We start from the raw sequence: 27,654 nt of genomic DNA, 5'->3' as shown, positions 1-27,654 counted from the left end.
TGTCCTCCAACCACTAAGCATAATGGCCACTCTCTTTGAAATTAGCATTTTCTGTTAAAGCCCTTAAGTGTTTCATTAGCATTTCACAAGCTTTCTTTGATGGGTTATTTTGTCAGAGGAGTATACACAGTGGAAGTGTTTGCTATTACATTATAACACAAGTGGACAAGTAAAAACAATAGAGGTAACATTCCACTAGTTTTCATGAAGTTTAAACATCTGAATACACTTTTACATTTGTGCTCATTTTGATATATATTAATAAACAAGTGAATTGACCTGAATACAGTGTGATATGACTTAGTCTGCCAGCATCACCCCCCCATACCTAGGGAAATACTGGGTGATGTGAACGATACAGATTCAAGTCCCTCCTGTGAATGAGATGAAGAAGGGACTTAAACCTGGGTTTTCTACATGTCAGGTGAGTGCACTGTTTAGGGGCAGCTGGGTTTCTTCCTGTGGTATGTCTCTTTGTCTCTGGCTTTTTGGAAAAAAATGAGAGATCTCAATTTCACCCCAATGTTTTGGACATTGTTTTGAAATCTCCACCATTTTTGCAGGAAGGGAAGTCTGTTTCCAAGCTATGGTGGTGCCAGTGATTTCATGAGAGCCCTCACTTGCAGGTGATGGGACTGAGGCTGTGGGAGTGGGTAACCCCTCATATGGACTCTGAGGAGAGTGACCCTCACTTTTAGGGGTGACTCCTCAATAAAGGCAGACCCCAGGAACCCATTTTAATGATACTGTGCCTCGCACCCCTTCCTGCTCTCTCTGCATCCCCCAGGGCATTCAGGTGTCACTCTGCTCAGGCAGGGCTTTTGCTCTGTCAGTGCATTGCCCCTGAGGGCAGCTACAGGCTCGGCAGGGGCCTGGCTCAGAGGGCGAGCAGATCCTGCCCAGCATGGGCCACCCAATAATGAGGGTCCCATATCACCCCACTAGTGGCTCATCCCAGCAAGCTACTGGCAGCAGGGGCAATAGGCCTGGCCAGAGCCCCCAAAAGATGTACTAGAGAAGAGGGTTCTAATAACATTATCTACCCTCAAAAGGAACTTCCCCCCAATCTTTCACCCTGGGGGACTTGTAACCCGTAATCTCTCCCCAGGCGGGAATTACACTTCATAATATATTCCTGTTTGAAATGTCCCCATAATCTACTCTCCAGAGGTATTACACTCCATAATCCAGAACAGAAACCAGGTCTCATGAACCCCACTCCAGAGATTGATTAACTAGGTCATACTGCTCTCTCTTCATATCTGGTTTATATAAAATATAGATTTTATCATGAGAGAGAGAGAGACAGAGAGAGTCCAATTATAAGGACAAGTATTAAAATCTACTCTCTTTTGCCCTCCATCTGTAGAATAGCTTTGTTTTTGATTATTTGAGATGAACTGGGCAGGTGTTTTGGAGACACAAGGGGGCTTTGCTTCTTGAGAAAGTTCCTAACACTTTGTGACTCACCTTAATTCCTAAACTGCTTGAGCTAGTGTGGGGGAAAAGTAGAATATGAAGCCCACGAGTTACATATAAAGTAAATACTTCAGGGTTTCTGAGGAACATAATGAATGTTGTGCTTCTTAAGTTAAATTAGTGACTCAGGAGTACCTACAGATTTATATAATGTATTAACAAAGCTACTATATGTACTGGGATCAATGGAGCCAAAGTTAGGGAATTATACCCACCAGTGAAATACACGCAGAGGCAGGTTCCATGTTTACTGAAATATGGACAGTTTAATAAAAAATACATCATAATGACAACACCACTCTTTGAGGTCTAACCACTTAAAAAGGCAGCAGAAAACATCTGAGGACTTCCAAGAGGGCATAAAGTTAGACTCTATTCATAACCTTAATTTTTTTAATTTTCTGTATTGCATAATCAAACTCTCTCTTCCTAGTATTGCTTTAGATGTCACACGGGAGCGGTAATATGCTTTTGGGGATACAGGGTTTGTATTAGAAATTTAAGTTTTCTTCATAACCATTCCTGTATAACTCCTAACCAGCAACTGAATAATTGCAAGATTTTATCCTCTTCTTTTGGGTAGCCATCCATAATGGTGTCTTTTCTAACTATTGCTACATTGCTTGGCAATATCACTTTCATTTCCCCTCCATCTCAACACAGCCCCCCAAGATTTTGTCATTAAAGTATTTTCCTATTTTAAAAAAATGCAACAGAAAGTTAAATAAAAATATTTCTATGAAGACAAGTCTCATTCCTTGCAGAATTTATTGATTTCAACTTCTGAGTCAACAAGCCTATGAAAAGCATTTTTCTCCTTTTTCTTCTGTTTTATGTGTTTTATTTTATCATCAATTTCTACTCTGCTTATTTTACTGTTTCTGGTGTTTCCCATGTTTACATTCCCTTCTCCCCTCTGTTTTGAATTTTACTTCTCTAAAGTAACTAGATCTCATTTTTCCTTTCTCAGAGGCTTTAAAGGAACAGGGACTCTGATGGGGTGGATTGCTAGTGGTTTCTGCTCGCCTGTGTTGTTCCTGGGACTGAGGAATGGGTAATACAAAATGTGATTAGTAAACTCTGCAGGGAAAGTTGTGATGAGGGACATATGTCCTGCATCATAAAATGCAGGGAAAGTTGTGATGAGGGACATATGTCCTGCATCATAAAATGAGATTCTTCCCTCTTCCTGATCCAGAAATACACCAATCACTTTATATGGGTTATCCGTCTTTTCAATCTTATAATTTTTTATGCTTGAAAAAAAGTCTCCCTGGGATCTCTTCAGAGACCAATATCCCTCCTCAGGGAGTTTCTCTGCCTTCTCGCTTTTCACTCTGTCCCTCGCCGACTGACTAAGCACCCCCAGCTCCCACTCCAGTTTCTCCCCCACCTCCACCTCCCAGTACTGCCTCCCAGCCGCAAACCCCTCCTTCCCCACCACGAGCAGGGCCCCGGAGGCTGCATCCAGCGCAGGAGATGCAGGTTCTTGCCAGACTCTTTTCTGATCCTCTGACAGTTTGAGTTCTGGGTGTTTGCAATACGGATCCAGAGTGATGGGAACTGGGGAGAGAAACCGGAATGGTCCCCTGGTTAGTAAAGAGTGAATCAGGGGCACTCAGTGTAAAGAGAAGAGACAGGGGAAAAAACAGGGGAGAAATGAATTTTAAAATGACAAATTCATATAAATATCAGCATAACGGGTATGGTATGACAGTAATTTACACACTCTGCAGGCAAAGTCCAGCCCAGGGGAAGGGACGGTCATGGGGAGCTCTTCCTGTTCTTACACTCCAGTACTGGAGTAAGGCAGCAGGGGGGCTGGCTAAGGTCCCTGCTGTTGTGTCTTTGCTCCAAGGGAGCGACATCTGCTGGCTTTGGGCCAGGAGGAAGCAATTTCTGGAGGTGAGATACAAGCTGCTCCTTTGTGAGCAGCAGTAAAGAGCAATAAGGAGCATATTGCAAACACATCGCTCTGACCAATCCTGCACTGCTGTGGCTGAATGGCTGCTGGATGTGCTATTCAGATGTTCCCACCCCTTTAGTGAAGAGAAGCAGGATACTTCCTATGTGTTGCTATGGAAAAAATAATTAGGAAGAGTACTAGGGGTCTGATCCTGAATTGTGCTGAGCTCTGTAGCCCAGCAAAGCGCATCAGAACATGAGTAGCTCCATTGACTGCAACTGCTTCCTTGGAACAGGTCAGAATGCTCAGCACCTTGCAGGACCAAACCCTATGTGCTATATAACGCAGGCACGCACGCGCACACACACACACACACACACACACACACACACCCCTAAAGGCAAAAATCACACAATGCTCTGCCACATCCTAAGGCCACCACACTGACCGGAAGGATGTGAAATTCTAGTGTTATGTTACAAACCACAAGTGCTTTAAAAACTGTCTCAAAGGGTGAATTAATCCTGGAGTGAAGCTCTATTCTGAAATAGCTTTATTTGTCTTTAAATAAGAGGCTTATTTCAGGCTTGATCTTCCAGAGGCACGGTGCATCCCAGAGCTCCCAGCATGAAGGGGAGCATCAAGCAGCACAGTCAATTAAGATGGTGCAGTTGGGTCCCCTGCTCTGCCTGGAGAGCTCTGGGAATGCTCACAGCAGACACACTGTTCTCCTGCCAGCTTAAACGCCATATGGCTAACACTGAACTCAGTCTTCTTCCCAAGACCTTCACTCTCCTGCCTTTCTCCACTGCTGGTGACAGCTCTGTCTTAACCCTGGTACACAGACCCACAACCTTGGTTTTCTTTTCACCTTGTCTCCCTGGTGACAAACCTTGTCTGTTTTTTACTTCACAACATCTCTCCCTGCCTATCTCTATGACTAAAATGCTTCTCCAGTCCTTGGTCATCTCATGCTTCCACATCTCCCACAACCTTCTCCTCTCTCACCTCCCCAGCTTGCACCTCACATCCCAACTTTAATTTAAACCAGAAGAGGTCAAGTTAGGCTCCTCATCTGCTCTGTGTCTTACTGCCTCTACTGTCAGTCACCTTCTTTAATCCCTCCGTTGTCTTCCTCTTACCCTGCACATCAGGAACATGCTTTTCATCCACATCTTCAAGGCTCTGCACAGGGCACCTGCCTCTCCAATCTTCGTCTCTCACTATACCCTTTTTCACTCCACCAGATTCTCACCCCAACATTCCCTGTTTATTCTTCTCCCCCTCAGCTTTATGCCTTTTCCCATGCTTCCTCTTATTCCTGGTGATCTCTCTTCTCTTAGTACGCAAGGCACACACCCTCTCTATACTGACGTTTCTTCTTAGGTAAAACACCACTAATATTAACCCACAACAGCAAAATGCTGTTGCAGAAACACACACACACACAATCATGCTGTAAGACATAAGTATCATTTAGATTTTATCCATAACATGCAGTGTGTGAATATTTTTCTCTATTTATTAGGCACCAATAGAGAGAACCTGAGACATAAGGCCTGGAATAAAGGGCCTGGTATGAGACTTAAGGCCTGAACTAAAGTCAGGCCCTGCTGCTATAAAGCCAAGTTATCAAAAGTCTGGCTATGAGCAAAAGTCAGGCCCTGTTACAAAGCAGATGCCTGCTTGCAGGTTCACTATCCAATACATGAACTTGGCAAGAACAGGTCTGGCTTTGCAAAAACACAAGCACTCCTAGACACAAAGTATTCACGTAAACACATTCCAAATGGGTAGTACCAGAACACCCCAATAAAAGGTTAAAGTGTAAATACACTCCCCAAAGATAGTACCGGGACACACTGACCCCTCTTAAAGATAAGGTCAGGATGACAGTGTGATGGATAGAGATGTTTTGAGCAAACGAAGAGGTAAGAGGTAAAGGGTGGTAACTAACCATGTCAGAGGGACAATACATAACATGTTTGTATCAGTGTATAAAAGAGGGGTCACAGAGGGGGTGTCTGTCTGGACTGGGGGGAGCAGAGAGTCCTGCCACTCACGGAATCGAGTCCATTGTAACGAGCATGTGTGTCTCACTATCCCCATAGAGTATGCTGGGTGCTATTACCATACTTCATTGACAATAAACCTGGCCAAGTGTCTTCACTACTGAACCAAGTCTGTGGTCTTATTGGGCAGTTCGATAGAGGTCTGCTGTGTCAGCGATCTGCGCAGAGACGGCATAGCACACAGAGAGAACACACACATAGCCAACAACTGACCACAGGGCTATTCATGTTTAGAGTCATGCTCATGTTTAAACATTGTGCTGGACTGGGGCCTTCAACTGTAAAGTGTTCTTGACAGGGACCGGACCTTCCACGTGCTTCTACAGCACTGAGCTCGTCGTTAGTGCTTAACAGATAATTACTGCTGTTGTGAAACAGGTCAATACAATAGAATTTAAGGTACCGATGGACTGAGAGATATAACATATGTTTATATAATCTGTAAATATATCCAGTCAATGTACAAGGAATGATTTTCAATTCAAATATTAATTTGTCAAAGAAAATATCTCGGAATTTATAGACAACAGGTTTACTGTATGCACTGCAGCTTACCTGCATAGCTCTGAGCTCTTCTGAATACTACAGAGGGAAAAAGCAATTACTGCCTTGATAATTACTGGCATAGTGAAATACAATGGAGTTTAAAATATCTTCTGTCTGCCTACCCATGTGTTTATAGCACCCTCATCTCTATGCTGTTTTAATCTAGTTAATACACAAGCAATAAATATAATTTTCATTTAAAGAATAAGTGGATAATTTAAAACCAATCAACTTACCCAGCTCTTCTGAGAGTCGATCTGAAATGAAAGGAAACTCTAGTCACTGACCCTAACTAGTTCTTTTCTGATACTGTTTTTAAAATTCTGAGAACTCTGTACAAACAATGCTTAGACAATGGGGCTCAGTCATGTAATTTTTTTTGTGCTAGTAGTTCTTTAACCATGCTAACAGTCCCCTTACAGTTAATGGAACTACTCACCTAAGTAAGAACTGAGCTCTTAGTTTTAGAGTTTCTTTACGGGAAGAGTGGCAATCGCTTGGCCACTGAGGCTGAGATTTATGAGAGCTGGGCACCTATTTTCCTTAAGCTCCCTTGAAAATCCTAGGCATAAATGTTATTGACAATCATATGTTACAATCTCTGCGCTGTGACTATCAAAGACACAAAGCAGAGAGCAATGTTGGTTCATTCCATTATATAAATACTTCCCCAACATCTTTATATTCAATTGTCTGCAGTGCAGTCCCCCATTAACTCAGCCATTCAAAGTGCCTCCAGCCAAAAGTGACTACCGGGGTCTGTTTTTGTAGTTGTAGCGTCATAAATCTTACGTAAATTATTGTACCTGTATCATACAATCAGGCACCAGAAATAAACGTTTTCAGTTCTTATCTTAAACATCATCATTTACCAGTGCTATTGTCTAGCACTGTTGAGTCCTGCCTCACAATTTTTGTGTGATAGTGAAGTACAGTGTAGAATGTGTTAGCTCATATGATTGTTGTCTCCCTAACAGCAGTGTTGCAAAAACTAAATGAGCCAAATTCATCCCTGTTGCAGTTCCAATGACTGCTGTGGATTTAAAACGAAGATAATTTCTTTAAAAAAAAACAATTCACAAGCATTAATATTGATAATCTCTGCACTATGGTTAGGGCACATACTATCATTATATACCTGAATCTGTGTAAGTATAAAGATGTCATTACCCTTAGCATCTAGGCTATAATCCTAAGGTGGACAGGGCCACAACATTTTAATGATTTTGCAAGTGCATGTGTATCACCAGTGCCTTCTGCTGGCTGGAATCAGAACTGTTCAACTGCATTTCACAAGCCCTATACATCTTACAGTTATTGAAGACGTTTGTTTAGCTGAAGCAGTAGGTGCCTGTGTTATAGAAATAGGAGAGATCTGGGTTCCATCTGTGCTGTTGTCATGGACGTGCAAGTGGCCATGATGTGTAGAATAGTAACATCTGTTGTCTTACTTAGATTGTAATCCCCTTGAGGCAAGGGCTGTCTTTTTGTTCTGTGTTTGTACAGCACCTAGAACAATGGGGTCCTGCTCCATGACTGGGGTTTATAGGCACTACCATAATACACCTACTAAATAGCATACCGCACCAAACACTGGGCTCTTGGGTTATGCCTGATGATACTAAGTGCTACTGTAACTCACCTATCAAATAATACACACCACCTAGCAAGTGCCATGACTGGGATCCTAGATGCTACTGTAATTCATCTAATACATGTTGTACAGCTCCTAGCACAGTGGAGTTTGGCTAGATGTTATGGTAATAAATAAATAAATAAATAGATTTGTGCCCACAGTTTTGTTACAATGTATTAAGCAAGATAGACTCATGAGCAAAGGAGAATGTTTCTTAATCCCAAAAGAGTGGGGATAATGGGCCACATGCTTTGCTTTCAAAATACAAAAAGCAGGGGTCACACTGTGAAATTAATAGGCAGGTTCAATACAACAAGAGGAAGTACTGTTTTCACCCAATACCCAGTCAACCTGGTATGTTGTGATGGCCAATTTAATAAATGGGTTCAAAAAAGGATTAGATAGATTTATGGAGGACAGGTCTATCAACGGGTATTAGCCAAGATGGTCGGGGATGCAACCTCTTGCTGGAGGTGACCCTAAATCTCTGATAGCCAGAAGTCAGGATGGAAAACTTAGGATGGATCTCCTCAGAATTGGCTGCTCTGTACACTCCCCCTGAAGCTCTGGTACCGGCCACTGTAGGAGACAGGATAGCGAGCATAGCTTTGCTATGACCCAGTAGGGCAGATCTTATGTTCCTGAAGTAGAAGCAGAGTCTCACAGGCTGGTATTTGACCACATTTACTGGGTTTCACCTTCCAGATGCCCTAGACAGACTCATCAGAACATTCACCTTTTTATTCTAAGGCAAGTAACAAAACAGACACGTTTTCTTACCAATATTTTCTTGTATGTCTTGAATTGCTGCAAAATAGTAATTAAAATTAGTGCAATGAACAGCAGAGAGAGAGAGAGAGAGAGAGAGAATAAAAACTGAGAGAGTGATCAAAGAGTTAGTGATCCATGGAAAATGTTGTGAAAACTATTCATAGAGAATTCTGCTATTACACATGCATAGCAGGGATCCCGCTAAATTCTCACTCAATATTTAATAGCCATCTGTTTTTACGACTCAGTCTCTGTGCCATTTATTTCAAACAATAGAGTGCAAAACACTTGAAGAGGCTTTGAGTGATCTCTGTCATTATTTTTATTATTTGTAGCTTGCCAACAGCATGCTACATGCTTTAAGACATTCAACTTAACGAGCCTCCTGCCACTAAGAGCATGTAATGTACACTGACAATTTCCTGTAGAGATGAAGGATGCTATGCAAAAAGAGTGATTGACAGAGATGTTTAGCAGAGTCCTCTTAGTTAGTTCCACAATTAATCTTCAAATGCATGTATGTTTGTTTAATATTTATTTTATCTCATTATATGCTGGAGCAGATCAGGGTTTTTTTTGTTTATTTCAGAACTGTGAAGAAATAATAAATGGAAAAAGGGGAAAATTGGAAAAAAATGTTTGTGAAAATTGTTTCCATTTTTTCAAGCAGCTCTACTTTGTGGAGCTCGGGTTCACAGGCAAAAGAAGAGAAATGTGTTTTAATAAGAGACTTGCAGTTATATAGTGTGGAGGCACTTTGGATCATCATTGGTCTGTGAGGTTTAAAGCACAGGGGACACATGGGAAGAAATCATGGATGAAAAATGGAATGAAATTTGCAGTTGCAGGTGGAGCAAAGAAGGTGCTGGAGGAGAGAAGAGAAACTATTTTGGAGAAATCAGACAGGAGATGAATTTTAGGACAACAATCTCATCTTTTATGTAGATTGCAAGGGAAAGCCAGTGAAAGAATATTAAGAGAAGGGTGGACTTAGATCAGGGGAGAAATTAGGTGACTAGTGAAGCAGAATTTGGGTCAATAGAAAGTGGAAGGGGATGAGGTGAGGGTCTAGCAGGTTGTAAAGGTGGACGTTGTGGTGGTCAAGCTGAAAGCTGGAGAAGGCTTTTGGTGATGGAAATTGAGTAGAATGAGCCAATGTCATTGTGGAAGAATACAAAATAGTCAATCCTGCCCACTCCATCAACCTACGGGAAAATGGAGAGAGAGGAGAAGAAATGATGGCAAAGCTGCATTCCAAGGGCGATAGAGAAGGGAGGAAGAGAGCAGGGATTTTGAGGAAAATAAATTCATTTTGTGGTTGCTAGTGGCAAGACAGCCTGGGAGTGGTATCTGAAAGGCAGTCAGAGATGTGTGACTGAATGGAGAGAAGAGATAAGAGGTGAAGAAGATGATCTATGAGTCTTTGTTTTAGAAGAGCGAGTATAAGCTGTGTGTTCAAATGATGTCCCATAGGGAGAGAGAGCATAGGAGAGGGTCAAAGGCATAGAGACACCAGTAGAGAACTCTCTCCAGTCCCTAGTAAGGGAGCAATGATTATGATGTCGGTAAATAGGCAGCTATGTATGATCGCCTTTTCTAGCGTTCAGCCCCATTTATTAATAATCTCTGACAGTGATTGAAAATAAAATACATATAATAGTCATTCAAATAAAAAATATGCTGCTGTTCATTCTTATAAAGCAGCTTATTGTCATTTATGGCAAAGCTCTGCCTGTCTACACTGAGCATTTTAATAAAATGAGACTTACCTGCTTGATCTGTGGATTTGTTTGCCTCTAAAAGAGTAAATGAATGAAAAACAAGAACAAATGCATGTTACTGGGGTAGTGATTGGCTTTAATTGAGACAGTTCATGGATTCCAAGGGTAGAGGGGCCATTGTGATCACCTAGCCTGACCTCCTTTATAACATAGGCCAGAAAACTGCCCCGAAATAATTCCTGGGGTCCTGGGTCAAAAGCTGTGAGCTGGGCTGTGACACTTTATTCCATATTATTCCATTGTTAAACCAGATTCAAGTCTTTGCAAAATGGATATGAAAACAATTTCTAAAATAATAAATAACCCATGAAATTTTTTAAAAATCTAAATGTCTCCACACACATCCAAGAAAGAGCATTTCACTTGGAAATGATCTGCATTCAATTATCCATATTTAACATTGAAAATCTAAACTCATATAAGAACTTGACTGGGCCTGTTAACCAGACAAAAATACTTGGGGATGGTGGCCTTTCTTCTATACGTGCACATGAACACACATAAGAGAAATGACAAACCATAAGAGCATTTGCATTCTCACCTAGTGTGGAGAGCAGGCGTTCTTTTTCTGAAAGAAATTATATGTAAATATCATTGTAAGATAGAAGGCAAATGTTGTTTAGTCTATTTTATGGCATTTATGAAATATGCATTACACTTTACACCTATATCTATAATTTATTTTAAAATAAAATCATTCATACGGTATGGGTCAAATTCTGCTCTCAGTGACACTGTTGCAAATCCAGTGTAAACTCACTGATTTAATCCATGAGCATATCACAATGTTTTTTACTTTATTTGAATATTTGTAGAGTTCACTACATTTTTAGGTGTAACTGAAAATGGGACTTTTTTGTCAAAAACACAAAATTTTAAAATCCATATGCAACAACCAAAAGTTTAAAATGTTCAGGCAAAAACCAAACCTTTTTTGTTTTAGAAATGTGCAGTGTTTGTATGAATACTCAAAAAGAACAGGAGTACTTGTGGTACCTTAGAGACTAACAAATTTATTAGAGCATAAGCTTTCGTGGGCTACAGCCCACTTCTTCGGATGGCTGTAGCCCACGAAAGTTTATGCTCTAATAAATTTGTTAGTCTCTAAGGTGTCACAAGTACTCCTGTTCTTTTTGAGGATACAGACTAACATGGCTGCTACCCTGAAACCTGTATGAATACTGTAGGTTTTCCATAGAACATAAACACTTTCCGGAAGAAAAAATATTGACACCCCCCCCCCCCCCGCCTCCAAAATTTTGACCAGGCCAAACTTTGGACCTTGTTGAAAAATGCAGTATTCCCGTGATTTTGATATATCTCTCACATACAGCCTTAGACATTAGAATATATTTCATTGACAGAGGAGTACTGCCTTGGACAAACGGTTTATCTCAGCCAACATAATATATTAACATAATCTGCCTAAATATATCACAATGAAACTATATAACCAACCAGTATCAAACAGATCCCCATCATTCATGAATCAAAATCTATTAATACTTTTTTGAAGTAAATTACATAATAAATTTTCATGCTCAAATTGTACTTACATATGAACGTTTTCTCGTGTTATATGATAGTCTAAAGATTAGTCTTGTTTAATCTATCACATACAGTTATTCAGTCATTACATATATTGTACTTAGTTTAAATTATACTTTGAGTGATTTACTCTTGGTTCCTTCCTTTCTTATTTTTTGTAGTGGATTAAGATTCAGTTTTTAAGTTTTTCGTAGTAGTTCATATCCACTTTTGATTGATTTTACTTTGGTTGTTTGTGGTAACATACAGAAGCCGATTTTAATTTCGATTTGATAGGAGATTAGCACCTGAGTTAAGAGTTCAGTGAGACTATTGGGTATTTAAAATTGAGCAAATGCTTAAGTGTTATGTTGGATTTCAGCCTAGGCTTCTTTCACTTAAATGCATCAGTGATCTAATAATGTTCCTCTAGTTTGAAGTTTCTTTTGAGAGTACCTGCAGAACTGAAATATGGAAGCTCATGAGACTGGGAAATGACTTTACTGTAATTTCTTCTTTTTTTCCCTTTCCTTTCTTTTTTCCCCCAATATGAAATTTTATTTTAAATTTTCTTGCCTTCTGAAAGACAGGGCAGCAGCAGGTCTAGGTTTACTCATAATTACCCATACTTAGTGGCTTTCTAGTGATTATGTGTGCTACATTCCCTATGGAGAGAAGTTGGCATGCTTGATAGCAAAGTTCACTCAGAGCAAAATTCTCCCCGGTGCAGAATGAATATCTTAATTCCTATTTAAGACCTCAGACTAAAATTTAAGAGAGACGTAACTCATGCACAAGACTAGTGTTGGCTCTCTAAGGCTGTGGCTACACTAGAGAGCTTACAGTGATGCAGCTGGATCGGTGCAGCTAAGGTCTCTAGTGTAGCCATTCTAACTGACGGGAGAGAGCTCTCCAGTGGGTTTAATTAATCCTCATACAACAACCGGCTATAACTTTATCAGCAGGAGAAGCTCTCCCACTGACTTAGTGCTGTCCACTTATGTCGGTGTAACTTACGTTACTTAGGTATACTTAGGAGCTTATTCAAACCCCTAAGTGACATAACTTGTTGATTTAATTGGGGTTGGTCCTGCTTTGAGCAGGGGGTTGGACTAGATGACCTCCTGAGTTCTCTTCCAACTCTGATATTCTATGATTCAATGATTCTGTGATAACTTACCGACATAAGCTGTAGTGTGTACATAGCCTAAATCTCACGTAAGCCTTATTTTGAGGGCATAAGTAAGTCTTTAGTGGCCAATAGCCCTGGTGTAATCCCTTAGTGACAGATAGATTCAGAGATTCTTATATTAACAAAAGTCCTAGTCCTCAGTGATTCCTTTACCTGGGTAAGGACTGATACCTCTGTGGTTAATGTCTTGGAAAATTTCAGCATTCTGTGTAATATTGTCTCCATGAATCTGACTCATGGAAATACTCCTAACACCTTATGTTATATCACATCAAACATATATTTACCTTCTTCCATTGTTTTCTTCTCAGTTACTGCAAATACATGGAATCACATTGCAATGTTAATTACTCTTATAAGTTTCCCAAAGCCTTATTTCAACCACAAAACAGTTTTAAAATACAGGACCAGTTTCTTTCCATTTAGGAAAAACCTGATTTAGGAGACAGGAACAGATTGTTTCACTTGAAGATTATCTCCTCATTCACTGTAGTGGAAGATGGTTTCTTCCAGTTCACTGATTATGCAGAGAATCTGACGACATAAAGCAATGGATGGCCTGTCATCTGTGAAAAGGTCAGGATGCTTATAGAGACCCCTTGCCTCTGCACAGCCCCCGAAACCACGTCCTCTGACTTTACAGGACAGCTTCTGAGTGAGCCAGACAAAGCCGTCAGTAAACAGGATCAGATATCAACTGGTACAATGATTGGGGTGGGAAAAGAGAGGTATCAGAGTCAAGTTTTGGGAGAGCTGAAAAATTAAGGAAGGAGTCCAAAACAATTAAGTGTTGGTGATGTGAAATAAATAGAACTGATCTGCTGAAGAAGACTAAAGTGAAACTTTAATTGAGGAAGAAATTTTTTTTACCAGAGAAATATTATGGGATGCTGAAATTTCTAGGATACCCCATGAACACCCACAAGGGAAATGAGTGATCAGAGGAGCTAGACGCTCACCCAGCTTTTTAAATAAGTCCAGGTCTTGCCCTAGTCCTGAATGAATCTTGTGGACCAAGAGCAAATCCACTATGGCCAAATATAATTCCCGGGCAGACAACCAGCAGGAGGCAATCACTCCTGTTTCCAGTGCCTATGTTATAAAAGGCCTTGAATTTTATACTTTACCTAGTCTATATTGGAGGATATAAGTGATTTCTTCATGTACATGAGCAACCCTTTTCTACAACTGTTAATGATTCTGGAACAATGTCCACATAAGGATGAATGGCAGAAGGTGAGCCTGAATGTGATCGATTTTAATAACAAGATCTGTCTATAACAGAAGGAAACAAACTTTCCTAATGAGCCACTAATGGCAATAGTCGCTGTTGCTCATTCCTGAATATAAACCCCAACTCCTATGAAATCATTGGATGCATACTGCAAACGTTAAAAGCACACAGTTGTTGACCACAATTAAAACAGAACAAACCCACCCATCTCCTGTAATTTATAAACAGCTTCTCAGATCAGAACAGCAACTGTTACGTTAAACTTTTGTTCTAAAATCAGAGAAATGTAGGGGGTGAAAGGGACCTTGAGAAGTCATCCAGTCCCACCCTCTGTGCTGAGGCAAGAACAAGTAAACCTAGACCATCTCTGACAAGTGTTTGTTGAACCTGTTCTAAAAACTCTCCAGTGATGGGGATTCCACAGGCTCCCTGGGACTGTGTCAAAATCAAGATATAAAATATGTTTATATTAATTTGCATTCACCTGCCTAGTTACTTACCCGAGCGAGATGTTGTGTCATTATTCTCTGAAAAAAATTAAAATGCCTTTTGAAAATGAGATATTTTTCATAGCATCCTACAATAGTTTTGATTGAAACAGTCACTGTCATGAATGCTAAGTCTGATGTCTATTCTGACCTTGAATATATTTATATGTGAGGAATTTAAAAATTGTCTTTCAGAGCAAGGGACATATCTGGTAAGGAATTATAATGTACAGACCCTCATATTTAATTTTCTGAATCTGCCCCTAGAAAATTCATTTCAGTTTTTGTTTGGCTTTAGTATAGTTAAAGAATTCCATATAATCTGTTGAAACATTTTCACATATTTATTGAAAAAACATACAAAGAAATACTTACTTTTCAACTTATACCCTACAGCAGCAATAAGGACTATGCTAAGAAATAAAATGACCAGGAAAGCAGCCATCCAAGGGGAGGTGGCTGGGAAGAAAACATCTGAAAAATAGATGAAAATATCAGTTACATTCCAATAATTCTTAAAAAACATCATGAAAATTATAAGGCCAACCAAACAGAGTCTGTCTGAGGACCCTGATGAAATCAGATTTACATTAAAAGATTCTGCACATCTTCAAGGACATCATGTAGAACAGAGCTCTGGGCTCCTCCAATGTGTTCTGGAAAAGCACACACCTTCAGGCACACCCAGCTCACCTTACTCATGCAGATAGAAACACCTCAACATTGGCATGTCTCACATGAATAAGGTTCGCAGGATTTACCTCAAATACCCTTTCAGCGCTAGTATTCAGACAGAAATTGTATGCATATTTAATAAAAGGTTTTAATCTGCTCATATTTAAGTTAGAACTTGTTCTCCATCAGTCCATGAAATGGTGAAAGTCATACCCACGCTACCTCATGGGCACAACCCTTGCTGCTTACTAGGGAAAATGCAAGATGCATCTCTTTGCTGTTGCATTCCCACCAGAAATAGTATAAAATAAGAAGAAAGGCAGAAAGATCATCTACTGAGGAAGGGAGATAGAGAACCTAAAAGTAGTATCCTTTGGTGGAGTTACTCAGGTTAATGATATAAACCATTTCTCTGTATGCATTAAAATTAATTAACCCTGTCAACAGCCATGTGAAGTAGGTAGGATAAATATCATTACCTCCCTATTGAGATGGGGAAAGTGAGAGAAGTTAAGCAACTTTTCTGAGGCCATAAAGCAAGTCAGTAACAGGGCTTGAACTCAGTACAGAATCCCTGTACTCAACAGATACAAATGGGACAACTTACCTGGGTGAGTACTTTGAAGTATGAGTAAGGGCTATGGAATCTGCCCAATAACCATTAAATAATAATGAAAACTTAAACTCAACGTTAATGTGGAAAAATTAAGCACACAAGAATCAGGAGAGGCCAAAATGAAGGTCATACACACCACCTTAACTTTACTCTCTTTTTTCAGTGATGCACCAGTACATTGAATGAAACAGTTTTCTGTATCTTTTAGTAATATTGAAAATGCCATGCAACTTTGTTACATATTCACGTGCAATGAAAGCTATTAGAACACTGGATTGTTATGTAGAAAGAAAACACTTAATGTACTTGTGCAAATTATGATTTTTTAAAGTTTTAACACAGCTTTATCTAAATGGGTTTTGTTGGAAAATGACAGACAAGTATTTAAAAGGAGATAGAAGAGATAGGAGTTATCAGGCATTTCAATGGTAGATCTCAAAACATTGCACAAAGGAGGTCAGTATCATCATTCCCTTTTATGGGGAAACTGAGGCACAGAACAGGTAGTTTATATGTCCAGTGTCACTGAATGGGTAAGCAGCACATTGAGGAATAGAACTCAGTCACCCTAAATCCTAGCCCAGTGCTCCATCCACTAGGTCAGACAAACTGGGCATTTATTTCTTACCACAAAGGAGAGAGAAAAACGGGACCCATCTCATTAACCAAGCATCCTCTTTATTGCTCCTTAAAGTCACTGATCCCAACGTGCACTCACCTGAAATCAGGACTCTAGATTCGCTCGCTGTTTTTAGCATGTTGTTGATTATTTTGCAGGAGATTTCATTGTCTGATTCTGGTTCTATGTTAATGGAACTTTCAATAATGTAGGTTCCAGCAGGTGTCTTTGTGTTGATGGTGGTCGGCTTTTCTGTTCGGTTCTGTCCTTTACTGTCTAGCCACAGCACTTGGGGCTCAGGGAACCATCCTTCCGATTTGCAAGTGAGGCCGATCCCCTGAGCTGCATAGTTGTCCAGGTAAATGGAAGACTCACCACCCCTAGCTACAAAAATGGAGTAAAAACAATATTTAAACTTTTCATGCCTTTCACAAACAGACCAGAGCCTGGGGAAATTGCCCCCAAGACAGCACCTTGTGTACAAAAGCAGCCTTTGAGGTCCATCAGAATTTGGGAATTGAACTTTTCATTAGAGGGAAATTCCAGCCTCTCTTTACTACAGAGCTTTTACACAGGTTTCTCCCCTCATGTAAATCTGAGGAGCTTTCATCATCAAGTTCAAACAAAGATGTTGTGCCTCAAAGTGCACTGCAGTCAGTAGTACCTCACGAAAACTTATTTTCCTTGATATTATTTCAGAATCTATAAGAGAAGTGAAATCCTGTGTGGACACACTCTCTCTCTTACTCACTTGAGGCAAAGAGGTTGAGAGAACCAAGTTGCTAAGTGAGTTGGTTCACTAGACAATCTTGCTAATAAGCATTTGAGACCAAGGGTATGTCTACACTACGAAATTAGGTCGAATTTATAGAAGCTGGTTTTAAAGAAATCAGTTGTATACAGCCGATTGTGTGTGTCCCCACATAAAATGCTCTAAGTGCATGAAATCGGCAGACGGCGTCCACAGTACCGAGGCTAGTGTCGACTTCCGGAGCATTGCACTGTGAGTAGCTATCCCACAGTTCCCGCAGTCTCCGCCGCCCATTGGAATTCTGGGTTGAGATCCCAATGCCTGAATGCTGCAAAACAGTGTCGCGGGAGGTTCTGGGTACATGTCGTCAGGCCCCTCCCCCTCCGTCAGAGCAACGGCAGACAATCGATTCGCGCCTTTTTACCTGGGTTACCTGTGCAGACAACATACCACGCCAAGCATGGAGCCTGCTCAGCTCAGCTCAGCTCACTGTCACCATATGTCCTCTGGGTGCCGGCAGACGTGGTACTGCATTGCTACACAGCAGCAGCTAATTGCCTTTTGGTAGTAGACAGTGCAGTATGACTGGTAGCCTTCATTGGCGATCTGGGTGCTGGCAGACGTGGGGCTGACAGACGTGGGACTGCATTGCACACAACAGCAGCCCCTTGCCTTTTGGTAGAAGATGATATATTACGACTGATATCCGTCGTCATTGTACTGCAGTGGCTGTCAATCATGGGCACCTGGGCAGACATGCTCAGCCCTATCGAACAGTCTCGACGATGATAGCTATCAGTCGTAGTATGCTATTTTCTGCAAAGCTCCCAGAAGATGCCGAGGGCTATCAGTCATGCTGCACCGTCATCTGCCAGCTTAAGATGTAAAACATAGATTTGTTCTGTATTCATTTGCTTCCCCCTCCCTCCGTGAAATCAACGGCCTGCTAAACCCAGGGTTTTGAGTTCAATCTTTGGGGGGGGGCCATTCTGTGTGACAGTTGTTTGTGTTTCTCCCTGATGCACAGCCACCTTTGTTGATTTTAATTCCCTGTACCTGTACGCCATGTCGTCACTCGCCCCCCCTTCCTCCCTCCCTCCGTCAGATACTAGTTTCGCGCCTTTTTTCAGACCAGACGCCATAGCACTGGGATCATGGAGCCCGCTCAGATCACCACGGCAATTATGAGCACTATGAACACCACGCACATTGTCCTGGAGTATATGCAGAGCCAGGACATGCCAGAGCAAAACCAGGATCAGCCGAGGAGGCGATTGCAGCGCGGCGACGAGACTGATGAGGAAATTGACATGGACATAGACCTCTCACAAGGCACAGGCCCCAGCAATGTACAAATCATGGTGTTACTGGGGCAGGTTCATGCCGTGGAACGCTGATTCTGGGCCCGGGAAACAAGCACAAACTGGTGGGATCACATCGTGCTGCAGGTGTGGGACGATTCCCAGTGGCTGCGAAACTTTCGCATGCGTAAGGGCACTTTCATGGAACTTTGTGACTTGCTTTCCCCTGCCCTGAAGCGCCAGAATACCAGGATGAGAGCAGCCCTCACAGTTGAGAAGCGAGTGGCGATAGCCCTGTGGAAGCTTGCGACGCCAGACAGCTACCGGTCAGTCGGGAATCAATTTGGAGTGGGCAAATCTACTGTGGGGGCTGCTGTGATCCAAGTTGCCGGGGCAATGAAAGACCTGGTGATATCAAGGGTAGTGACTCTGGGAAACATGCAGGCCATAGTGGATGGCTTTGCTGCAATGGGATTCCCAAACTGTGGTGGGGCGATAGACGGAACCCATATCCCTATCTTGTCACTGGAGCACCAAGCCACCGAGTACTTAAACCGCAAGGGGTACTTTTCAATGCTGCTGCAAGCCCTGGTGGATCACAAAGGACGTTTCACCAACATCAACGTGGAATGGCCGGGAAAGTTACATGATGCTCGCGTCTTCAGGCACTCTGGTCTGTTTCGAAAGCGGGAGGAAGGGACTTTCTTCCCAGACCAGAAAATAACCGTTGGGGATGTTGAAATGCCTATCGTGATCCTTGGGAACCCAGCCTACCCCTTAATGCCATGGCTCATGAAGCAGTACACAGGCAGCCTGGACAGTAGTCAGGACCTGTTCAACTACAGGCTGAACAAGTGCCGAATGGTGGTGGAATGTGCATTTGGACGTTTAAAAGTGCGCTGGTGCAGCTTACTGACTCGCTCAGACCTCAGCGAAAAGAATATCCCCATTGTTATTGCTGCTTGCTGTGCACTCCACAATATCTGTGAGAGTAAGGGGGAGACATTTATGGTGCAGTGGGAGGTTGAGGCACATCGTCTGGCCGCTGATTACGCGCAGCCAGACACCAGGGCGGTTAGAGGAGCACAGCAGGGCGCGGTGCGCATCAGAGAAGCTTTGAAAACGAGTTTTGTGACTGGCCAGGTTATGGTGTGAAACTTCTGTTTGTTTCTCCTTGATGAACCCTCCGCCCCCCCATCCAGTTCACTCTACTTCCCTGTAAACCAACCACCCTACCTTCCCCTCCCCGCTTCGAGCACCGCTTGCAGAGGCAATAAAGTCATTGTTATTTCACATTCATGCATTTTTTATTAATTCATCACACAACTAGGGGGATAATTGCCAAGGTAGCCCGGGATGGGTGGGGGAGGAGGGAAGGAAAAGGACACACTGCAGTTTAAAACTTTAACTCTTATTGAAGGCCACCTTCTGATGCTTGGGCAATCATCTGGGGTGGAGTGACTGGGTGGCCGGAGGCCCCCCCACCGTGTTCTTGGGCGTCTGGGTGAGGAGGCTATGGAACTTGGGGAGGAGGGCTGTTGGTTACACAGGGGCTGTAGCGGCGGTCTCTGCTCTTGCTGCCTTTCCTGCAGCTCAACCATACGCTGGAGCATATCAGTTTGATGCTCCAGCAGACGGAGCATCGACTCTTGCCTTCTGTCTGCAAGCTGACGCCACCTATCATCTTCAGCCCGCCACTTGCTCTGTTCATCCCGCGATTCAGCCCGCCACCTCTCCTCTCGTTCATATTGTGCTTTTCTGTAGTCTGACATTGACTGCCTCCACGCATTCTGCTGTGCTCTGTCAGCGTGGGAGGACATCTGCAGCTCCATGAACATATCATCCCGAGTCCGCCGTTTTCTCCTTCTAATCTTCATTAGCCTCTGTGAAGGAGAAACATGTGCAGCTGGTGGAGGAGAAGGGCAGGGCAAATTAATCATTAATCATTAAACACGCTTGATTTTAAACCATGTGTAATATTTACAAAGGTACACTCACCAGAGGTTCCCTGTGTGCCCTCAGGGTCTGGGAGCATGCTTTGGGTGTGTTCGGGGGTTACTGGCTCCAGGTCCAGGGTGATAAACATATCCTGGCTGTTGGGGAAACCGGTTTCTCCGCTTCCTTGCTGCTGTGAGCTATCTACATTATCTTCATCTTCATCTTCATCTTCCTCGTACCCCGAACCCGCTTCCCTGTGTGTTTCTCCAGTGACGGAGTCATAGCACACGGTTGGGGTAGTGGTGGCTGCACCCCCTAGCATGGCATGCAGCTCCGCGTAGAAGCGGCATGTTTGCGGCTCTGCCCCGGACCTTCCATTTGCCTCTCTGGCTTTGTGGTAGGCTTGCCGTAGCTCCTTAATTTTCACGTGGCACTGCTGTGCGTCCCTGTTATGGCCTCTGTCCTTCATGGCCTTGGAGACCTTTTCTAATATTTTGCCATTTCATTTACTGCTACGGAGTTCAGCTAGCACTGATTCATCTCCCCATATGGCGAGCAGATCCCATACCTCCCGTTCGGTCCATGACGGAGCTCTTTTGTGATTCTGGGACTCCATCACGGTTACCTGTGCTGATGAGCTCTGCGTGGTCACCTGTGCTCTCCATGCTGGGCAAACAGGAAATAAAATTCAAAAGTTCGCGGGTCTTTTCCTGTCTACCTGGTCAGTGCATCTGAGTTGAGAGTGCTGTCCAGAGCGGTCACAATGAAGCACTGTGGGATAGCTCCCGGAGGCCAATGATGTCGAATTCCGTCCACACTACCCCGATTCTGACCCGCTAAGGCCGATTTTATCGCTAATCCCCTCGTCGGAGGTGGAGTAAAGAAACGGGTTTAAAGGGCCCTTTAAGTCGAAAGAAAGGGCTTCATCGTGTGAACGTGTCCAGGCTTAATTCGATTTAACGCTGCTAAAGTCGACCTAAACTTGTAGTGTAGACCAGGCCCAAGTCTATAGTTTTTAAGGCCAGAAGGGACCATTATGTCAGATTGCTTTTACAATGCAAGGCTTAGATTTCACCTGATTGTTTCTGGGTTGAGACCAGTAGTTTGTGGTGATATCTTTTGGAAAGATAACCACTCCTGATATAAAAAGGATGGAGAAGTGACCAAATACCTTTGTAATCTGTTCCAAGGGTTAATTAGCCTCATTTTTAAAAATTTAAAGCATATTTCCAATTTGAAATTTGCTGACCGTAAATTTAGATATTGTTTTGCATTTTTCTGTGCGATTAAAAATCCTTCCAATATCTGAAATCCCTTCCCCGTGCAGGTAATTATAAACTGTGATCAAACTGCCTCTTAAACTTCTCTTTGTTAAACTAAATAGATTGAGCTTCTTTAGTCTCTCACTGTGAAGCAGGCTTTCTAGGACTTCAATATTTTTGTGTCTGTTCACGGAAACCGCAAATCGTTCTCACAGCTCTTCTCATTCCTGACATAACTGAGATGACTACAAAAGAGCTTCACCAAGAATTAATTGAGCTCCTTCTCTCTTTCTGTCAATAACAAAAGATCTGGTAATAAATGATTCAATATTATCTTCACTGACCTGTCACATGCAGTTCAATCACCACCTCATCATACCAGTTCTCAGAAACCACTCGACACATGTAATTCCCTGCGTCAGAGGCCTGGACATTCTTCAGCTTTAGAGACATGTTTCCTGTGTTCATTTCATGGTGAAAGAACTCTGTTCGCCCCCAGTATCTCTCATCCTGTTTTTCTTCTTTGTTTCCTCTGTTATAAGAACTCACAGCTATACTTTCCTGGGGTTGAACCAGACTCCAGTGGAGAGTGATGTCCCCAGGGATACTCGTGGCTATCACTTGGCAAGGGAGGGTAACGTCTTCTCCAAGGAATCCAATAACAGGCAATTCAGGGTGAATGATTTTATACTCCCCTGTAGGGAAACACAGATATATATTTTCTCTGTTTCAGATAATTAATCAATGAATTAACTTTATGATGTAGAAGCAGCCTGAGGGGAAATGAGAGGGTGATAAGGTTCCTGCCCTGAATTTTACAGTTGTATTTTCAGTTTTTAAATGTTGAGTGGGATAATGAAATTGGTGCTTCAGGCTGTGATTTTAGGCACCACGTGGACCCTTATTATCCCTGCAAAGTTCACTGGAGTTCTGAAGAACTTTACCCAGTTCAGCTGGATCAGCTACAGTTCTGCCAAGCACCCAGGATCCCACATTGCCATATGCAGGAATGGGCCTCCCTGCTGGGCAGGAGCCAGCAATCCTTGCAAAGTGCCCCAGAAGTGAAACAGCCTCTTCAGGCACTCCTGGGTGATGCACATTTCTAGCCATGCAAGTTGCTGACAAGGCCGCTAAAGCACTCCTGTGGCTGAGAGCATCCTAAGGGCACTCTTAGGAGTGCTACTGCCAATGTGGGATCCAGGCTTGTATTTTCGCTTGAGATAGTATTTTGAGTTTTGCTTGCCTGTTTGAATTTTTGATACACACATGTTCTTATTAGTATATGTGAACAAAGGACAAAGACTCTGTGTATGTTGCTTCTGCCTAGCCAGATGGGTTTGTTAGTATAACGGGAACAGATAAGAGACGTTAAAGTGATACTGGACATGGTGGGAGTATGATGTATGAGCACACACTTGAAGACTGCCTCAACTTCTATCTCAAGGCAAGGTCAAGCAACCAGTCAGGAGGGGCAAGGGAGACTGGGGGGAAGGTAAAACACTAAAAAGCCAGAGAAATGTCTGCCCCTGACCGTAGCACAACCCCACTCCTTACCACTCCCATAGGGATACTAAAAGGAGGGACGAAGACCCAGACCCATGACCCCCCAAAACAGAACATGACCATAACTTGTAAGGGGTTGGACTGTGGGCGTGCATTTCAGGTATAATGATGCCTGCTTAGGAGTGGGGAGTCAGGACACTGGGAAACAAGGCTTTGTGGCATCAGAATTACGGTACACACGCTTGCTGGAAACTAACACCAATAAACATCACATTGCCTGCACTTCGGACTTCTGGTCTTCTGCTTTCTGTCTGCATGACAAGAACCAGGGGAGAGGGTGAAGGGAAAGCCCTCTAACAGGCACATCTATGCTGCAGTTAGGCACCCGCGGCTGGTCTGCACCAGCTGATTCGTGCTTGCAGGGCTTGGGCTAAGGCGCGGTTTAGTTGTACAGCTCAGAAATCCAAGGCAGAGAAAGATGAAGTGACCTGCCCAAAGTCACTCAGGGAGTCAATAGACAAGACAAGAATAGAACCCAGGTCTTCTAACACTTAATAGTGTGCTCTAACTAATAAACCAGATTAATCAGAAACGGGACTTACAACTTCTAAAATAACCTCTGAAATAATTTCTTATTGATCAGTGAACAGATGTTTCATCGCAAAACCCATGTGGACCAGTGTATGATAGATAGAGATGAATCTTACATTTATATTGGGCAGCCTGTTGCTTGGCTGATGGCAAATAAACTTCTTTGCCTCTGAATAGACTTAGGAGTTTCATAGTGTTATGGGGGATTGGTAGCATCCCGTGAATGACATTGCTCAGTGAATAGTCTGAGTTGGAATTGCAGATGGCAGTAGAGTTGAGCCATCTCTATGTACATTGGGATGAACAAAGAAGTGAGATGCACTGCACTGACAAATGAAAATGTTAGACACTATTAAAATATAATGAAACCTTAGATTGTTGACACCTATGATTTTTTCCCTCACCCTGGCAATGATTAATTACTTCATTAAAATAAATTCAACAAAGAACTTTGTTTACCTCTTATCAAGTAGGGTGTCTGTAGAAAAGTCAGTATGTGAATAGCTGTCATCCACTGGAATAAGGAATCCATTGCTGGGCAGAAATTCAAAACACCAATACGTCACCAAACTCCTCAAAAGGCAGCATGCTGGGCAGGTATTATGAGGTTCTCCCAGGCCCTTAAAAGACAAGCACTATATGTTTCAGGGTTTTTGCTATACAAGAAAGAGCAATTCATTAGCGAGCAATGCTGTAATCCATATTCCTATTGACTGACCTTTCGTTTTGTTATTCAAAAAACATGTCCAAATCAAGTTTGTTACAGAGGTTCAGAGTTCTGCCCAGGTGCTGAACAAATAAAAAATAGTTCAGAAAATGTTGTAATGTTACATGGGTCAGATCCTTAACTTGGATCAATGGGGCTACATCAGTTTACACCAACTGAGGATCTGGCCTCAAATTGTAAAGAAGGTAGAACATATCTCTGTCTCATCCTTCAAATCCATTTCTCCAAAAGGATAGAGAGACTGGATACCTTTTTACATGTTTTGAACAACAAAATGACAATTAAATTAATAAGCCCATTCCATTAAGTGTAATAGATTGACAAAAATTCCCTTGTCTTGAAACAACTGCCTTCTAACCACCCTGCTTAAACCTCTTTAATAGAGAGGAATGTCTTAAATTCTGTGGTGTGTAAACATAAAAGTGTTCAGAGTATGTTCAAAAATACCTGAAAATGGTAGTCAATTATCCTCCATGTTGTTTCAGATCAAGAATCTGACTGTAATTTCCCAATTAAATTAGGCGGCTGGACTTCCAATAATCTATCTCTCTATGATCATTTTTTGCTAAACTGATTTCTTACCTGCATAGCAGGGTCCTACGTGCTGTACATGGATTGTAGCTTTGAGGAATTATTCAGTCTTCATGGATATTTTTCCTTGCAGTTGAAGTTTGTACTTTCAGTTTACACATTTATGTAGTTATTTATTAACCAATTACAATAGTAAAGACGAAAGCAATTTTCCTTCAAAAAGAAGCAGGCAGCCAACCTTGAATGTGATCAGAGTATGTTAACTCTGACTGCACAAAAAAAAGTTAGATGCCTAAGTCCCTATTTTAGACATATAAGTCCTGGTTTCAGCACCGCTGTGATGCACTGTGCCCCTTTCCCTCCCCACCACGAAACCATGCAGGTGCCTAAAGTCATTCGGCTCTTAAGTTTCTACAGAAAAAGTTCCCTCTGTATCTATGTTCCTGCTTCTGCGCATGTGCACTGCAGCTTCCCTCTAGCCTGCCAGATGCTTATCTCTGGCATAAACCTGAGAGCAATTCACAAACCTGGGGAAGATAGGCAGCTGACCGCCTATGTTGTGGGCAAGGCCCAAGTGGGTCGGTGTGCTCAGAGGCTGCCTATTAGATTGGGCCACTCACACAAAATAGTCACTGGGGTAGGAGGACAACCCTCATAACTTTTATCCCACTGGTTAGGGTACTCACCTAGGTTATAGGAAACCACTCCTTGAGGTCCCCTCTTCACCTGCAAGGCAGAAGGGATTTGAGCTGGGATCTGCCATCTCTCAAGTAAGTGCTGTACCCAATGTGGTATGGGACAATCTGGTGTGAGATTCCCCAAGCCTCTCCTTTTGAAGCTGTTCCACTGATGGTCAGGGAGGCTGGATCCTGCATCTCCCACATATCACATGAGTGGTTTAATCACCGGGCTACAGAGCCATTCTTATGTTTGCTTTTTGTCTCTCTCTGTGGCCCACAAGGCTCTTTAAGATTTGAATGATGGAGAGCGAGAAAAAGAAAGCATGGAAAATTGATAATAACTCCGTAGTCTGCTGGTTAGCTCACTCTGGCAGGATGTGGGAGACTCAGGAACCAGTTCTCCTGCTCCAATGACTCATTATTTATCTACAGTGGAACAGCTTCAACGGGAGAGCTTGACTATCCTGTAGCCCAGTGATTAGAGCACTCCCTGAAAGGCAGCAGATCACTATTCAAATCATTTCTACCTCTCAGAAGAAGGGGGACCTAAACCAGGGATCTCCCTGCTCATCAGGCTGGCTTTTGTGAATCTCAGTGTAAGGCTCCTATCACTCTTCATTCAGTGTACAGGAGATTAGGTCTGAGCTCCAGGTCTGTGTATCACTGTGATTTTCCAGGGTGCCTAGAAGTTAGGAGTTGTGATGCTGAACATCACATCACCCACCTCCTTTTGTGCATTCAGGCCTCACTCACTGGGATGTTTAAGAAGCAAATACAGAAACTGGGATCCACTTCTAAGTGAAAATGTGGCTCTCAGTGCTAGAGGCTGTTCTTTATCAGCAGCAATAGGTTCCTTTTTCAGCTGCTCTAACTGATTTGTAAAACTCCACTTTTGAAGTCCCCTCCTGACATCTTTTCCCCCAGGCTTCTTCACTTTTCCCTAGGATAACACAGCTCAGGAAACAGCCCTCCATCTACACACCTACCTCCTGAAACTCAGCCACCCAGAGAGTCATTCCACTGAGTAGAAAGAGAAAACCTCCTGTTTGTTCATACATTATGTGAATCTTAAACCCCCCTCTGCAAAACCCAGTATTGAGGGTTGGTGATTTGAGCTGGCTGGGAATTTATGAACAACATTTTTCTTGTGCTTGTTGAAAAAATGTCATTTTCTCAAAAATGAAACTGTGTAGAGGAAAAGCTAGATTGTGATTAAACTTTTACTGGGTAGGTTGCTGAAGTCCGGGATGGAATTTCTGTTAAAAATGAATGAATGATAAATACCGACCACAAATTAGGTACTAGCCCCATGTCATGCTCCCTTGAGCGGCTCACAACTGAGTGCCTATCTCAGGGCAGACAGTCAGAAAACAAAGGCACATACCCCAAACTGATGGTAGGTTCTATAATTAGTTTTCACCAAGCCGTTAACAAGTGTGAACTCCTGGATGACTATACCAGTCTTACAATGGAGACACAGACAGTCCCCATAGTCTCTCCAGACTATATTGCCACCCAGACAAACTGAACTTTGTGACAAAAGGTTACTTAAACCTAAAATCACACTACATCAGATTTCGCTCAGTCCCTTGAGACCAATCACTACGCCAGACTAATTGATACTCTAGATCTTACACCAAAGACAAAGCTGGTAGCCAATTCTAGAATAAACTAACTAAAGTTTTATTAGATAAGAAAAGGAAGTGAGAGTTATTGAGAGGTAAAAGCAGTTCAAATATAATGAGAGCTGTGTCACAGTCTATAATACTAAGTCATAGGAGAGATGTAGTAATCTGCCAGTTTCCCACAAGTCTTTTCACAGTACCCA

At 42.4% G+C, this 27,654-nt stretch overlaps 1 protein-coding gene across 6 annotated transcripts; it reads right to left on the bottom strand.

The window, feature by feature from the left end:
- Positions 1-1,718: 1,718 nt before the first annotated feature.
- On the bottom strand, positions 1,719-25,855 carry LOC122173460 (butyrophilin subfamily 3 member A1-like). 6 transcript variants are annotated; one of them, XM_065571665.1, is made up of 14 exons: positions 25,198-25,536; positions 24,607-24,677; positions 24,348-24,508; positions 22,139-22,489; positions 16,642-16,926; positions 15,008-15,106; positions 14,645-14,671; positions 13,198-13,224; positions 10,733-10,759; positions 10,180-10,206; positions 8,420-8,446; positions 6,240-6,260; positions 6,013-6,039; positions 1,719-3,042 (listed from the first exon to the last, which is right to left on the bottom strand). In XM_065571665.1, exons 3-14 carry the CDS (start codon positions 24,418-24,420, stop codon positions 2,432-2,434), a joined length of 1,602 nt encoding a protein of 533 aa, XP_065427737.1. In that variant the 5' UTR covers positions 24,421-24,508; positions 24,607-24,677; positions 25,198-25,536; the 3' UTR covers positions 1,719-2,431. The 6 variants fall into 6 exon arrangements, with proteins under 6 accessions (XP_065427737.1, XP_065427738.1, XP_065427740.1 ...); XM_065571666.1 differs by having other exon boundaries at positions 25,063-25,208; XM_065571668.1 differs by lacking the exons at positions 24,607-24,677; positions 25,198-25,536 and adding an exon at positions 25,833-25,855.
- Between the last annotated feature and the right edge of the window lie 1,799 nt (positions 25,856-27,654).

The sequence above is a fragment of the Chrysemys picta genome, chromosome 17, assembly GCF_011386835.1.
Source record: "Chrysemys picta bellii isolate R12L10 chromosome 17, ASM1138683v2, whole genome shotgun sequence".
Lineage (NCBI taxonomy): Eukaryota > Metazoa > Chordata > Testudines > Emydidae > Chrysemys > Chrysemys picta.
Note: the sequence above shows the minus strand (reverse complement) of the source record. Positions and strands in the feature narration are given on the sequence as shown.

Bases quoted from the DNA above. Each gene is read 5' to 3' on its own strand.
- LOC122173460 (XM_065571668.1), bottom strand. From the start codon at position 24,420: ATGGATTCCTTATTCCAGTGGATGACAGCTATTCACATACTGACTTTT. The intron at 13,225-14,644 runs GTAAGTAACTAG...ATGTATTTGCAG, and splicing joins TGACACAACATCTCGCTCGG to TAACTGAGAAGAAAACAATG. The intron at 8,447-10,179 runs GTAAGTCTCATT...ACTATTTTGCAG, and splicing joins CAAATCCACAGATCAAGCAG to CAATTCAAGACATACAAGAA.